This window comes from Puma concolor, chromosome D1 (genome assembly GCF_028749965.1).
Source record: "Puma concolor isolate L17-30 chromosome D1, mPumCon1.1.hap2, whole genome shotgun sequence".
Taxonomy (NCBI): domain Eukaryota; kingdom Metazoa; phylum Chordata; class Mammalia; order Carnivora; family Felidae; genus Puma; species Puma concolor.
The window spans coordinates 6,542,547-6,558,823 of NC_141676.1; the positions used below are offsets into that span (position 1 = coordinate 6,542,547).

General features: G+C 58.2%; 1 protein-coding gene across 1 annotated transcript; it reads left to right on the forward strand.

The window, feature by feature from the left end:
• The first annotated feature begins 712 nt into the window (after positions 1–712).
• On the forward strand, positions 713–16,184 carry MAP3K11 (mitogen-activated protein kinase kinase kinase 11). The gene is made up of 10 exons (XM_086676917.1): positions 713–2,044; positions 6,284–6,464; positions 6,660–6,808; positions 6,913–7,088; positions 7,225–7,468; positions 7,953–8,066; positions 8,596–8,731; positions 8,820–8,911; positions 14,242–14,667; positions 15,315–16,184. Exons 1-10 carry the CDS (start codon positions 1,303–1,305, stop codon positions 15,650–15,652), a joined length of 2,598 nt encoding a protein of 865 aa, XP_086533043.1. The 5' UTR covers positions 713–1,302; the 3' UTR covers positions 15,653–16,184.
• Positions 16,185–16,277: the final 93 nt, after the last annotated feature.

Here is a 16,277-nt window from a genome sequence, read left to right on the forward strand (position 1 = left end):
CGCCCCTCTCGGTCCGCCCCTTTCAGTGCTGGACCTCACACCGGCACTCTCGCCCTGAGCTGTGTCTACTTCCGGGTCAGAGCTCAGATTTAGCGGTTAGAGAGTAACCTTACAGAACAGGCATGAGTAATAGAAATAGGATAACGTCGTTTTTCTTAAAGAGACAGGCGCAAGGCAATTGGAGTCCATCCAGCGGCTGTGAGGGGATTTAGCTATTCTGAATACAATCGCGGGGCGAAATTCTGGAAGACAGTCTCAGGTTTCAACCCACTGGGGAAGGGGCATGAAGAACCGGATTGTTTTCCAGGTGAGGAGCAGAGGACAGCCTTAGACAACCCGTTCCAAGAGCTTGAGGTGCAGCCAGTCCCGTCCTCCAATCTTGCCCACTCTCATCCCAAACTAGCTCTACAAAGCAGAGCTTCTAGTCTCTGTTTCAGCTATGAAGGGAATGAGGCGAAGAGAAGATGAGTCACACAGTCCTTCAACTTCGGAGCCAAGACTAGACTCGGCTTTGCCCCACTCCCAAGCCAGGTTCTTTACCCCGTTTTGCTGATGCGGATGCAGAGGGGATGATGGCCTGTCCTTAGCAAAGACCAACCTTGACCCTGAACCTCCTGCGATGGGCGGTCGGGACTACCCATCCCCTCATTGCCCGCCTACCCGGGAACTCCCGGGACCTGCTCCGGCAGCCTCTGGGAGGGGAGCAGGGCTACCCGCCCGCGTCATCTGATGCTGTTTCCTGCAGGAGGGAGAAGAGCGGAAAAAAGTGAAACTCCACCCTCCACCTCTGCCTCCCGCCCCCGGGGCCAAAGTACAAAGGGAGGAGGAAGAAGGGAACGGGGTTGGAGCCGTCGGGCTGAGGGAGCCGGGCTGGGAAGCGGCAGCTCGGCCCAACTAGGGACACTCCAGCCACCCCCTGCGCAAAAAGACCCAACCGGAGTCCAGGCGCTGCCCCTTGCTGGCCCCACCTTACACTTGGCGAGTGCCGGAGCCAGCCTCCCAGGACTGCTCCAGGACTGAGGGACTTTCGGGCCCCTCCAAGCTGGCCATGGTGAGACGCCGGAGGCCCCGGGGTCCCACCCCCAGAGCCTGACCACACTGCCCTGGGTGGCCCTCTAGAAGCCCGAGATGCGGGGGGCCGGGAGGCAATACTCCTGGCTCCCCAGAGAGGTTTGGGTCTGGGGCTGAGGGCCAGGGCCCGGATGCCCGGGTTCCGGGACTAGGGCCTTGGCAGCCAGCAGGGGTGGGGACCAGGGGCACCCAGGGAAGGTACCCCACTTGCCCCAGTATCGGGTCCCAGCCATGGAGCCCTTGAAGAACCTCTTTCTCAAGAGCCCGCTGGGGTCGTGGAACGGCAGCGGCAGTGGGGGCGGTGGGGGTGGTGGCGGAGGAGGCTGGCCAGAGGGGTCCCCGAAGACAGCGGCTTATGCCAACCCTGTTTGGACAGCCCTGTTTGACTACGAACCCAATGGGCAGGACGAACTGGCCCTGAGGAAGGGCGACCGTGTGGAGGTGCTGTCCCGGGATGCAGCTATCTCAGGCGATGAGGGCTGGTGGGCGGGCCAGGTGGGCGGCCAGGTGGGCATCTTTCCATCCAACTATGTGTCTCGGGGCGGTGGCCCGCCCCCCTGCGAGGTGGCCAGTTTCCAAGAGCTGCGGCTGGAGGAGGTGATCGGCATCGGTGGCTTCGGCAAGGTCTACCGCGGCAGCTGGCGAGGTGAACTGGTGGCTGTGAAGGCAGCTCGCCAGGACCCCGATGAGGACATCAGTGTGACAGCTGAGAGCGTGCGCCAGGAGGCCCGGCTTTTCGCCATGCTGGCACACCCCAACATCATTGCCCTCAAGGCCGTGTGCCTAGAGGAGCCCAACCTGTGCTTGGTGATGGAGTATGCGGCCGGTGGGCCCCTCAGCCGTGCCCTGGCTGGGCGACGTGTGCCCCCGCATGTTCTGGTCAACTGGGCTGTGCAAATTGCCCGCGGGATGCACTACCTGCACTGTGAGGCCCTGGTGCCCGTCATCCACCGAGACCTCAAGTCCAACAACAGTGAGTTTTGGGGAGCATGGTTGGAGGGCGGCGTGGGCCAAGCACACACCTGCCAACTCTCAGCTGAGCCACCTGGGGATCTAGGAGAGGCAGGAGCTCCTGCCCTAGGGGAGTCCCAGCTGACTAGGGGCGCCATGAGTCCACACGGACCCCAAAGCAGGAGTCCCAGGCACCAAACCGTCCTTCACGCCCCAGCCTCAGATGGAGCCCTTAACCCGAGCTCATGGCTGCCAAGTTAAAAAGTTGGGAGCTCTCAGGTGAGCCATAAGCATCCTGTCTAACCATGGGCACCACTTCAAGGAAGCTGGATACTGGCGCTCATCTTCCTCTCCCCCTAAAGCTCACACTTGTGCTGTTGCTGCTCTGCTCTTGTGGTGGGAAGCTTCTCTAGAACAGAGATCTTGGAGAGGAAAGCCCCCCACCCTTCCCACCCCTGGGGGTCAAGGCTGGGGACAGGGCTGGAATTCTGGTCCCGCCCATGCCCCTGACTGCATGACCTTTAGCTCCTTATTTCAACTCAGATCCTCAATTTCAGACTCTGTAAAAAGGGAGTGACCAGGAAGGTGAAATGGCTTAAGGGACTGGGCAAGCCTGGCATCTGATGCCTGGCGCGCAGTAGGTCTGCAGCTGTGGGTGTGAGCATTTGAGGGCTGGATCACTGAGAGGGCCTTGCCTGGAATGAGCAATTGGGGTGGGCGTGGTGGGGCTAAGGGAGCCTCAAGCAGTAAGATTACTCCGTCTCCAGCCACGTCAGGCCAAGAGGCAGGACCACCCCTCCCAGTAGTGGGGACGCGGGGCTGGGTCTGCTGGGGCTCAGGGTACAGGCCGTAGAGCAACAGGAGGTGCGGGAGGGGCTGATGGGTTATTGGAGAGGCATGGGCAACTCTTGGGGGAGGTAAGCATGGATATTTTGGGCGGCCTGGCCTGAGCTGACCATATACAAGTAGCTTATGGAGAGCAGAATGCCCTGACCCAGTAATATCCAAGTCCTTGACAGGCCTGGAGGGGCTGGGGAGGCCTGCCAGCCACCCCCACCTACTCCCCTCATCCAGTGTGGCACTTCCCTCTGCTCACCCTCACTCCTTGGCCCTAGCCTTCCAGGGACCCCCCACTCACTGCCCCAGCCTGAGGGAGATTCCCCGAAGGCCTTGGGGGAGGGGACTCCCTTCTTCTGTTTTTCCTCCAGTTTTCTTTCCAGAGAAAATGGAACAATAGCCCAGGCCCCTGCTCCCCACCCTCCCCACTGCTTCCTGCGTTTCCTGCTGCCCCTGAGCCGGCTTCCTGCCCCTGCTCCAGCCTCTGCTCCCTCCCCAGCCCAGCTGCCTGCAGGGGAGGAAAGAGCCAAGGGTTGGGGGGGGGGGGGTGGTTATGGGAGAGGAAGGAGCCAGGGATTGCACACACACACAGCCCCCCCTCCAGTTCCCCTGTTTCTCTCCCAGAGTCTGGGTGGTGATGAAGGCAGGCGAGGTGCCCTCAGCCTCTCTGAGCCTGGCCTCCCACCTCGAAGACCCCGGTCCTAGGCCTGGGGTGCTGTCTGCGGGATGGTGGGGGGAGTCCCTGGGCTGGGGGGGGGGCACAGGCAGGAAACAATGGCGTGATTTTCCTGGACAATGGGGGCCTTGTGAGGAAGCCTGGCGGGGAGTGGAGGGGGAATTCTCCAGGCCCACGAGTCACAGGACTGACCAGCCAGCCCGGCCTGGGTCTGACCTCCCCCAATTCTCCCCCAAAGGGCTCTCCCCCAGTTGGAAACCTGGACCAGGCCTCCCAGAAAGGAGAAGTAGGGACCAGGGAAGGGAAGCGGAAGAGGTGTGAGCTGCCTAGGCCCCCAGAGGCCAGCCTGTGGAGGGAGCTGGGGGCCAGGCCCCTTTCAGAGGCTAGGGAGCCCTAAGAGGGGGCTGAGAGCTTGGGATCTCCAGCTCCCTCTCCTCCAGGTGGCCCCTGATCACCCCATCCCCAAGGTTTGTATCAGATGCCAGAAGGGCAACTTGGGTTGGGACAAATTCAAGGCACTCGATATAAAGCAGGGGATGCGGAGGTGAGGATGAGGCTTCAAAGGTGTGACGCTGGGGGTGGAGGGTGACAGAAAGGCCACCAGGGACAAAGAAGTCCTGAGACTTGGATGAGAGGCTGCCTATCTCTGGGCCTCAGATTACCTGACCGAAAAGGGGAAGCTGGCCTCCCAGCCAGAGATGCTAGTGAGAAAGTGCTTCACTAGTCTGTGAGGTACAAGTAGCTAGAGACCTGGCCAGTTGGTCTCCAAGAGGGTGGGTGGGTCCTGTCACCAGGAGAGACCAGCACATAGACCCTCGGGCCCTAGCACATAGACCCCTTTGCTTGGTGCCACTCCAGCCACCTGCCGCCCTCCCCCCCCCCCCGCCCCGCCCCACCCCCCGTTGCAGTTCTGCTGCTTTGGAATGAACTCGTGTAAGGTTTACTAAATGGTCCAGTTCTGAGCCTCCAGCAGCCAGCCCAGAGTCCATTGCAAAGCAGGGAATATGTTGTGACAGAGGACTGCAAGCAGAGTCAACACGAGATGGTAGAGACCTAATCTTTAGAGGACAGCTGACACTCAGTACCAGATGTCACACCCTGTGCTAAGGATTTAAGAAGTGTGATCTTGTTAAATACTCATGACAACCCTCTGAGGTGGCTTTCGTTGTTGTCCTTAGCTTTATTAACTGTTTGGGACTCAGCCCCAGTCTGGCTCAGAGGAGAGGACGGACTGCAAGACTGTTCTCTGAATTAGGAGAAATTGCAGGGAGATTTGCTGTGTGCGGTGGGATTCAGGAGGTGGTTGTTGAGGGCATTTGGACATCAGACGGGGCGGTGATGGGCAGCTGAATTGGCTTCTGGCCTAGAGCTTCAAATGTGGGAGAGTCCAACAGGGAGGGGGCAGCTGGCACTTGGGAGAGGCCAAGACAGCCTGGGGGCAGTGGGCAGAGGTTGAGGAGAGGCCAGGCTCTGAGGAGCACTGGCACCGAAAAGGCTGAGGGGAGGGGAGGCCCTAAGGAAATAGCACAAGCAGCCAGAGGCCCCAGAATCAAAGACAGCTGGGGGGGGGGGGGGGGGCGGGACAGCAGTGCCAGATGCGGCCGCAAGGCCCAGAAAGCTTGGCCAGCAGCAGGAGCAGGGGTTATGGTTTCAAGCCTGGAAAAGTGAATACCCTGGTTCTGCCACCTCCTCCAAGAAGTCCTCCCTTTTGCCAGGCTGGGTTAGGTGCCCATCCCCTCTGCCCTCAGTACCCTGAGCTGCCCCCGTAATGGTGCTTTCACCCTGGACAGCAGGGCTGAGTGGTTGGTGTGCCCTGAAATGACGTATGTTCAGAAAGGTAATTGGCTTGGATGTCATTTCTCTACAATAACTAGCAGAGTGAGAGGCCCCCTTCAAACCCTTGATGATTCTATGACTTTATCCTCTTTCTGTTCCTCAAAACCTCTCATCTGAGCCACGTTTGTCCCGATGAGAGATTTGCAAGTTGCTGCTTCTCCTCTGTCTACAGACTATGGTGGCCCCATTGGGGTCAACACCATGAACCCCTGCCAAATCTGACCATCCACTCCCGTGTTTGTCCCAAGCTCCTCCTTTCTGGCCAAGGACCTTCACTTCTCAGACTCCCCATTTTCTTCATGTCCAGCTGCATCAGTAGATATCTTTTGTTGGGAGTCTTTCTGTCCTCACGGAGAGTGGCTGCACTAGCCAAGACGAGACATGGGCACCGGGGGCCTGCAGTGCCTGCTGGGTTTCCTTTCTCACCAAGGGGTTCCTCACACGAACGGGGGTTCTAATTCACAGTCCTGTCTCAGCACCATGACAAGACATGGGTTTCTGTCCAATGCAGCATTAGGGAAAAGTTGGAACGCTGGCTTGAGAACCACACAGACTAGGTTGGACTCCGTTCTTTATTTGCATGTGATGCTGACTAAGTGGTTTCTCTGCTCCGTTTCCTTTTCTGTAAAATGGGGATAATGATGGGTACCTCGGAGATGGTTTTGTGAATGCTAGAGCTGAGTGTTAATGCCTGGCCTCAGGTAGCCCCTCCATTAATGTTTCCCAGCATTATTATTTTTGTCTGATTCTACCCCAACCTCCAGCTGTGAGTTCTCCAGAGCAAGATCACCTCTGTGCTTCCAGTACCTAGCCAGCCTGTCTGTGAGATGATGGTTTGCTCCTAGCTCCTCCCTTGTCCCCACTAACTGAGCATGGAGCACCCACAGTCCTGCCCCCCACCCTCTTCCCCAGTTCTGCTGCTGCAGCCCATTGAAGGTGATGACATGGACCACAAGACCCTGAAGATCACTGACTTCGGACTGGCCCGAGAGTGGCACAAAACTACACAAATGAGTGCTGCGGGCACCTATGCCTGGATGGCCCCTGAGGTTATCAAGGCCTCCACTTTCTCTAAGGGCAGCGATGTCTGGAGGTGAGGCCTGGGTAGAGACAGGACAAGGCCATCCGTGGGGCTGAAGAGGGCAGAGGTGGCTGCCAAAATCTAGGGCTGGGCAGACAGGCAGAGCCCAGGGGGAGGGACCCAAATCATTTGGTTCCTAGTTGCTTTGGGGTGAAATAGTAATAAGTAAGTAGAGGACGGGACACAGACCCTTTGTCTTGCTTACAGTTTTGGGGTGCTGCTGTGGGAGTTGCTGACTGGGGAGGTGCCCTACCGTGGTATCGACTGCCTTGCTGTAGCCTACGGAGTAGCTGTCAACAAGCTCACACTGCCCATCCCATCCACCTGCCCTGAGCCCTTCGCACAGCTCATGGCAGGTAAGGATATGGGACTGAAGGGTGTGGGGCAGAGCCCTTTGGCACAGGACACGCCCACCCACAGACCCTTTCTCATTCTGTTCCCCCTCCACTCGTGTCCCCAGACTGCTGGGCGCAGGACCCCCACCGCAGGCCCGACTTTGCCTCCATCCTGCAGCAGCTGGAGGCGCTAGAGGCGCAGGTCCTGCGGGAAATGCCGCGGGACTCCTTCCATTCCATGCAGGAAGGCTGGAAGCGTGAGATCCAAGGCCTTTTCGACGAACTGCGGGCCAAGGAAAAGGTGGGAGGGGTTGGGGTGACGGGATTGGAAAGAGAGGCCGGGAAGTGCCTCCACGGTCTCCGTGGGGCAGAGAGTGGGGGCGGACGCTAGGGTCCTTACTGGGCTGATCCCACCACCTTCCTTGTCCCGGGCGCAGGAACTTCTGAGCCGCGAGGAGGAGCTGACCCGCGCGGCGCGTGAGCAGCGGTCACAGGCAGAGCAGCTACGGCGGCGCGAGCACCTGCTGGCTCAGTGGGAGCTGGAGGTGTTCGAGCGCGAGCTGACGCTGCTGCTGCAGCAGGTGGACCGGGAGCGGCCGCACGTGCGCCGCCGCCGCGGCACCTTCAAGCGCAGCAAGCTCCGCGCGCGAGACGGCGGCGAGCGCATCAGCATGCCCCTCGGTAAGGGGCGGGGTCTAGCGCGCCTCCCAGTCATTGGTTATGAGCGGAGAGGTGGGGGTCGGGCTTGTGCTGCCCTCACTGGGATTGGTCTGGGGTGCTGGTGGGTGGGACTGTGAGCTGAAGGCTGGAAGGGGTGGGGCCGGGGGGTGTTGTTTTTCTCATGTGGGCGGGCTCTGGCGGAAATATTTGCATGGCGTCCAGGGAGTGGCTGCTCCCGGAGAGGGGCGGGGCTCATGAAAGTTCGGGGAAGGCCGTGGGCGCCCGGCGGGTCGCCTCCGGGGAATCTTCGGTTGGTGGAGTCCTGGCTGTCCGCTTTCCTTATGGAGAGCCTGAGGCCCAGGAGAGCGGTGACCCCGGCTTCAGTCACGCAGCCACCGTGCCTGAACTGCCTTCGTGGCCTGGGAGCCGGCTGAGGGCTCTTGAGGGTTGGAATCCTGGCTCTCGTTCACCACAAACCTGCACCCTGCTTTCCCCCCAACCCCAGACTTCAAACACCGCATCACCGTGCAGGCTTCACCCGGCCTGGACCGGAGGAGAAACGTCTTCGAGGTTGGGGCTGGGGACTCGCCCACCTTCCCCCGGTTCCGGGCCATCCAGTGTAAGAAACCTCTCCCCATGCTTTTCCCCTCAGCACCATATCCTTCTGTCAAACCTTACCCTGGGAGCTGGATCCCACTGCCTTCTAACCCCCCCACACCCAGACTCTCTCCCCTATCTGTTTAGACCGGTATCTCTGCGTGCCCTGGGCGGCATTTATTTGATCTAAGTTTTATAGATGAGAAAAATGGAAAAAGTAACTTGCCTAATGTCACATAGCTAACGAGGGGCAGAGCCAGCAAACCCAGGCAAGTTTGCCACAGCATGCGAACTACTAAGCAGCAAATACCAACTGGAGAACTAGATGAGATACCCCACCCCACTGCTAACCCCAGAACCCAAACCTACCTACCCCATCCCAGTTCTGTTCAGTTTCTCTGTGGCCCAAAGCCCACCCTCGGAATAGTATGGGTTCCTACCTGATCCCCCATCTTCTAAGAAGTTGTCCCTGGAGCCAGACTCTTATGATTGGAGGACAAGGATCAGGGCTCTTGACCTCAGCTCAGACCCTCTTGGTTTTCCACCCACAGTGGAGCCTGCTGAACCAGGCCAGGCATGGGGCCGCCAGTCCCCTAGGCGTCTGGAGGACTCCAGCAACGGAGAGCGGCGAGCATGCTGGGCCTGGGGCCCCAGTTCCCCCAAGCCTGGGGAAGCTCAGAATGGGAGGTGAGTGCCAGAGAGCCCCCGCCCCAGCATCATCTACCTCCCCAATAGTCCTGAGATTCACGAAGCCCAACCTCCCTCCCCTCCCCAGGAGAAGGTCCCGCTTGGACGAAGCCACGTGGTACCTGGATTCAGATGACTCATCCTCCTTGGGATCTCCTTCTACACCCCCAATGCTCAATGGTGAGTGGCCTTTTCTCCCTCCCCCTACCCCCACCAGCAAACAGCAGACTCCTGCTGCGCTCCTATGGGTACTATGCGGAAACTACAAAAAAATCAGCAGCAGGGCAGGTCATTCCTAGAACTCCCATCTGACCTATATAGGTCCACAACTGAGCCAGGTACAGCCCAGGTTTCAGGGGGCCCATAGTGCAGTCCTCGTGGTCAGGCCTGGCCCGCGAAAGGCCTCTTTTCTGCCCCGGTGGCAGCTGCTGTGCCTCAGCAGGCTGTAGGGAGGGAAGGAAGATGGCGATGGTACTCCCCATTTGGGACCCAAGGGAAGCTGGGTCCGGAGAGGGGAGGGAAACTGTGCCTGTGGAGTGGACCAGGCAGGTGGCTGCCACACTGTGCTCAGAGTCCCTTCTGAGCAGCCTGTAGGTAGAGAAGAAGATGAGAAAGCTGAGAAGGTGGGGATCCAGAGCCCATTCTCACTGCACCTGGGGCAGTTCTGAGCTTTTCTGTCCTCCATGAGGATACGAGCAGTTACTGCGCATCAGGCATTCCCTTTAAGCAACAACCCTGTGAGGGAGGTGCTGTTATTATTGGCATTTTAGAGATGAGAAAGCTGTGGCCCCGAGAGGTAAAGTAACCTACCTGGGGCCTTCAGCTAAGGATTTGAACGCAGAGAGACTTTGGCTTCCTCAGATGCTTTCACCTGAAGAAAGGGTTTTTCGCACACAAACTGCTTGGGAAGCTAGTGGGTTGGGCAGAGATCAGGGCTCCTGCGTCAGAGGGACAAGCAGCTCGGGATTGGCAAGGGGTAGAAAGCTGCATCCTTCTTTGCCTGTGGATCCCGTCAGAGCCCCTCTCGCCCCACCCAGCACATCACCTCCACCATTATTTGAGTAACATTTGATAGTAGTAACAACAGGTAACATTTACTAGGTCCTTCGTATGTGCCAGGCAATGCTGGGTATTATGATTAGGACCATCTTATAGAGGCACAGAGAGGTTATGTGGTTTGATGTAGGGCACACAGCAGAACAGGGATCTGAACCCAGGTCTGACTCCAGCAACAAGGCCACGGACCCTTATCTGCCGCTCCATTTTCTACTCCAGAAATTACACTGCCCCAAGCTAGCTGTACTGTAGAGACGGAACTGAGAATTAGAAGGCCCAAGGGGCAGCTTGGTTCACCTGCTCTAGAATGTACCAAGCTAGAAGGGCCAGTGGAGAACTTAAAGTCCTATCAACCCAGGTGTGTAGGTTGAAGTGGCCCCTACCGTGTCTGCAGAGCCCTTTGACCTTGCTCTTTCTGAGCAACCAGGAGCAGGGACACAAGGGTCTGAACCCCATCCTTCTCAAGCTTGCCCCTGACCTGGAAGGATATCACCTATCCCAGCTCAGCCGCCGGCTGAACACTTGGTTCCCTAGCAGGAGCCCATACTCCAGTGGCCATCTTGGGCCTATGAGAGTACGTGACCTTGACCTCCCAGCCACCCACACAGTCAGAAACCTGGCTGAGAGTCAAAGAGGACCCTGTGAGGTTGTCCCAGGCACACGCCATACTACCGGGGAACGGGTTGCCGTAAGGTGCCTGTTGGTGGATACAGTCCGCCTATGCTGACGGGACTGCTCTGTGACTCTCTGGAGCCGCTAACTACCACACGACATGTCCCCTCTGTGAGGCCCCATGGAAGCGATTTCACCTGCATCTCTGGGTCAGGATGGTCGTGCTGCTTTAATTCAAAGCAACAGAGTTGCCAACTCTTAGTGCTAGGAAGGGTGGAGGCAAATTCAAATCCCTGCTGAATTACCTTGAGCAAGGCACTTACCTCTCAGAACCTCAGTTTCTCAAGGCCATTGATCACAGGAACTTCTTCACACTCTCATATTCTGTACTGACTTCCATCCACCCTTACCTTTGTCTCACTTTTCCTGCTCGTTTTAATTTTTTTTTAATGTTTATTTTTGAGAGAGAAAGAGAGAGTGTGGGAGAGGGGCAGAGAGAGAGGGAGACACAGAATCTGAAGCAGGCTCCAGGCTCTGAGCTGTCAGCACAGAGCCCGATGTGGGGCTCGAACTCACAAGCCGTGAGATCGTGACCTGAGCCGAAGTTGGCCGCTTAACCGACTGAGCCACCCAGGCACCCCTTCCTGTTTGTTTTAAACATGTTTTTCCCCTGTTCAGTTTAATATCATTATAACTCTCAGTTTCATCATCTGTAAAGTCATATAATAGTGATCACCTTATGGGGCTGTTGCAAAGATCATAAGAATGGATGCCCCCATCAAACATATACTGATGCATTTTGTGAGACAGGCATCATACATATTAGAAATCAACCCTGGGGCTCCTGGGTGGCTCAGTCAGTTGAGTACTTGCCTCTTGATTTCGGCTCAGGTCATGATCCCCCAGGGTTGTGGGATCGTGCCCCACCTCAGGCCCTGAGTGTGGAGTGTGGAGCCTGCTTAAGATTCTCTCTCTCTCTCTCTCTCTCTCTCTCTCTCAAATAAAAAAAAAAAAGAAAGCTTTCTCTTTCTCTCTGAAAGAAAGAAAGAAAGAAAGAAAGAAAGAAAGAAAGAAAGAAAGAAAAGAAATCAACCCTGCCCTGCCCTGGGGGAGGGCCTAGTGGGGGGGAGGGGCAGACTCAGATACAAACCAGTAAGTGGTGGGGCAAAGGCTGTATAAGGCATAACGTGAGCAGTAACTCCACAGGTTAGGAGAGATTCTGGGAAGGCTTCTAAAAGAGGAAAAAAACTCTTGTTTTCCTCTAGGCACTACTCACTTCACTTCTGGCACCGAATGTGGGGTTCCCGTTCAGTTCTAACACAGTCTACCTGGAGTTCGCATCGGACCCTCCAGGTGAAGGGCTCAGTCCCACAAGACTGCCCCCCACCCCACTTCACATGCCAGTCACAAGTCCAGGGTGTCCTGTGTGCTTCTGACCAACCACCTATAAGTCAGAGGTTCCCGTGACCTCCTCCTCAGGTTTGGTAATTTGCTAGAGCAGCTCACCAAACTCAGGGAAACAGTTTACTTACTAGATCACCAATTTATCATAAAGGATACAGATCGAGAACAACCAGATGGAAGAGGTGCTTAGGGCAAGGTCTGTGGGAAGGGGGGAAGTGGGGCTTTAGGACCCTCTCTGGGTGCACCACTCTCCTAGCACCTCCACGTGTTGACCAACGGAAGCTCTCTGAACCCTTTGGCTAGGGTTTTTTTTTATAGAGCCTTCATTATGTGGACACGATCAATTGGTTGAATCATTGGCCGTTGGTGATAGACCTCAGTCTCCAGCTCTCGTCACGTGGTTCATTCCCCCGGCAACCAGGCTTTCCAAAAGTGACCTCACTAATGTGAACTTAAAATTATTTTTTTAATGTTCATTTATTTGTGAGACAGAGAGATGACAAGAACAGGTGGGGGGAGGGGCAGGGAGAGAGGGAGACACAGAGTCTCAATCAGGCTCCAGGCACTGAGCTGTCAGGACAGAGCCTGACATGGGGTTAGAACCCATGAACTGTGAGATCACCACCTGAGCCAAAGTCAGATGCTTAACCGGCCGAGCCAGCCAGGTGCCCCATCGTTAATGTGAACTTAAATGTGATTCAAAGGGGCTTGTTGGGAAGAACAAAAAATGCTCCTTTCACTTCTATCAATGTGACCACTTAGGAAAATCTAAGAGTTTTCGGAGTTCCGTGCCAGGGATGAGATGAAAACCAAATATGTATTTCTTATTATAAGTAACAGTATTACAGCTTCACAGGGAGGTGCTCTTTCACCCGGGGCTTGGATGGTGACTAAGGGATCACAGAAAGCCGAGGTGGGAAAGTTGTGCTGGGCAGAGGGAACGGTGTGTGCACAGGCACAGGGCTTTCCACACCTGAGGAAAAGGAAACCTCGGAGGAAAAGTTGAGAGCCATGGAGTTGCAGGCCTGAAGCCATAGGTGGGGGCCAGGCCTTCATCCTCTGGGTCTGTGGGCCCGGCTCAGCCCCAGCAGATGTTTGTTGAATGAATGAGTGGGTGACACTGGAAAAGGAGGCAAGAGACAGTTTAGGAAGGGCCTGGAAATGATGGGGAGTTTAGCCATTTGCATTTTAGAAGGCAGGGGTCTGGGCAGGGGCAGATAAGTCAGAGAGACTGGGTAAGGGTTGTGGCTGAGAAAAGGGACCCTGAGCCAAGCCCTGGCAGTAAAAGTTCAGTTTCCCCAGCCTTGCATTTCCTCCTCTGGACCCCCAGCCCCATGTCCCACTCCAGGCCTGGCCCGAGGAGGGTGGAGTAGAGGAAGGCTTTGAAAGCTCAGCCAAGGAGCTTGGACTTTATTTTAGTGGTAATGGAGAACGATGGCAGATTCTAGAGCCAGAGAGGAACTGACAAAATTGGGCTTCGTGGGAGGCCATCATAGGACCCTACCACCACCACCTTCTCAATGTCAGCTTCTCCAGGCCTATTCCTGGTGGTCTAGAATGGAGTCAGGCCAACCTTGGGCCCACAAGTAGGACACTGATGTTCTGAAATCCAGAGCAGAGTCCAGCTGGGAAATGGTGGAGACCAGCCTCCACCTGGAGTGAGGCCATCTCCGGCCCTCACTGGCTGTGCAGTCTCAGACAAGTGCCTAACTTCTCTGAGCCTGGAGACCCTGGGGCACGAGGATCAGACAACATAATGCCCCTGAATCATTGCACTCAGGCCTGGCACAAACAACTGACCTCTCTGAGCCTCAGTTTCCTCATTTCTAGAATAGGGACAGTGATGTGTGCCTCTCCGGGCTGTCGTTGCATTGGAATTGACCTGTGTGGCTGATCGAGTAGGGGCAGGTGGGCAGAAGGGCCAGGGCTGACCAGTCAGGAAGGAGGGGGGCACAGAGCACAGGGCATCGATCCCAGCCTTGTCCCTGGAGCCATGCAGATGCCCCTGGCTGGCCACAGAGGCCAACGAGGTCAGCTGTGATGCGACCTCAGCTCGCTTCCTGGTGGACCCCGCCTCCCCTTCTCACCCCAACCCCCATCTCTGGGCTCCAAGGCACCTGGCTGCCTCCCAGGCTTTGCTCCTGCAAGCTCCTGAGCATGCCTGCCCTCCCCACACCTGCCACTTCTGAAAGGCCAGAGAGTGTGAGTGTGTGTGTGTGTGTGTGTGTGTGTGTGTAAGAGGGAGAGGGAGAGGGAGAGGGAGAGGGAGAACGCGCGATGGGCGAGATCGGTGGGCAGGGAGGAACCGGGTCGGGGAGTAAAGGAGTCAGGGAGGACGTTGGTGGGGAGCAGAACTCAGTCCTTGTTCTAGGCCGCTGAGGGCCCTTTGTGGCCCCCGCCCGGAAGACGGCCTAACGTGTGCCCGCCCCCGCTGCCAGGTAACCCCCCGCGGCCGAGCCCGGAGCCCGAGGAGCCTCGGCGCCCAGGCCCCGCGGAGCGCGGTAGCGGCTCCGGGACGCCCAAGCTGATCCAGCGCGCGCTGCTGCGCGGCACAGCCCTGCTCGCCTCCCTGGGCCTGGGCCGCGACCTGCAGCCGCCGTCGCCGTCACCGTCGCCGGGCGGCCCGGGCCGCGAGCGTGGGGAGCCGTCGCCAACGCCCCGCGCGCCGCTGCCTACACCGTCAGCCGCCGAGCCACCCCCCTCCCAGCTCATCCGCTTCTCCCCCAAGAGGCCCGACGCCCCCCCCTCCCCGCTGAGCCCGGACGCCCCCGGCCCGCCCACCCCTGCGCCCCTGCTGCTGGAGCTGGGAGTCCCCGTGGGCCAGCTGTCAGCCAAGAGCCCCCGGCGCGAGGAGGAGAGGCGCGGTGAGTGGCCCGAAGCAGGCCTACTGTGGGTGACAGCGGGGAGGAGAGGCCGCTGGGGACGTGTGGGGCAGTAAGGCTGGGGCCACAGCCATCTGCTGGATCCCAGACCAGGCCCTCAGGGCACTGGGGACGCAGGGAAGGAACTGAGTTCTAAGTTCAGCCACCCAGTGGCGGGAGAGGGGGCTGGGGTGGGGGGGCATGGCCAGGCAGGTTGTGAAAGAATAGAAATAATCCTGGTGAGATAATGACAGCAAACGCCTCCTGGTTGCCTACTTGTGCCAGGCGCTGTTCCTTGAGCCACGGAGAGATTGTCTCACTTAATTACATGACGGGCCTGTGAACAAAATACTCTTGTTATACCCATTTTTTAGATGAGGTTTAAGGCACAGAGAGATGAGGGACCCAAGGCTCTCAGCAGTTAAGTGGCAGAGCTGGGATCCAAGCCCAGGCCCGTCTACGCCAGAGGCCTTGCTCTTAACCACTGGGTAATTAAACAGATGCACCGCAGAGTATAAAGGGCCGTGGACGTTATGAGTCAGGCAGCTCGCTGTGCAGATAGGAAAGCTCCAGAGGTGGGCGGTGCCTCCTGTGGATACCCAGGATTTGGTGGCTGCCTGACCCCGTGCCCCCTCCCTCGACCTTCCTAGGAAGTGCTGTCTCACCGCCGCCAGGGATATCACGCTCTGCTCCTGGCACCCCAGGCACCCCACGCTCACCGCCCCTGGGCCTCATCAGCCGACCTCGACCCTCACCCCTTCGCAGCCGCATCGACCCGTGGAGCTTCGTGTCAGCCGGGCCACGGCCTTCGCCTTTGTCCTCGCCGCAGCCTGCGCCCCGCCGGGCACCCTGGACCTTGTTCCCGGACTCGGACCCCTTCTGGGACTCTCCACCTGCCAACCCCTTCCGGGGGGGCCCTCAGGACTGCAGGGCACAGACCAAAGACATAGGTGCCCAGGCCCCGTGGGCGCCAGAGGCAGGGCCCTGAGTGGGCTGGGCTGCTCCCCCACGCTCCAGCTGCCCTACAGGAGCCACAGTATACACTGGAACAGGAGCCGGGCGAGCCTCTGTGGCTGCCTTGGTTTCCCCCAGGGACCCCACCCCCTTTGGGGGTCAGGAACACTACACTGCACAGGAAGCCTTCACACTGGAGGGGGGGAGCCTGCACCCCCCCCACACCTGCAACCTGTGGGTCCCCCGACTCACCTGCCCCGTTGGGGCCCAACACTGTACCCAGCTGGTTGGGAGGACCAGAGCCTGTCTCAGGGAATCGCCCCCAGGGGTGGTGCAGGAAGGAGGAGAAGTACAGGGGAGAGGGGCTGGCCTCGGCTGTCACCAGCACTCTTGACCAAGCCCTGCTACTGTGGCCCCCGCCCCAGGGCTTAGTGCCCGGATGCCCCCACCCCTGCCCTGGGGGTCCTCTGGGGCCAGGACTCTCTGGGTGCCCTCCTGCCGCCCCGGCCAGGGTTGGGGCCTCGGCCTCAGGATCCTATGAAGCCAAATAAACTCCCCGAGCTGTCTCCCCGGGTGCAGCCTCTCACCTTTTTGGGAAGTAGCCATCACGCAAACCTGGTGACTTCGTGCCCTCAGCACAAGGGGCAGTTGGCCTGAGG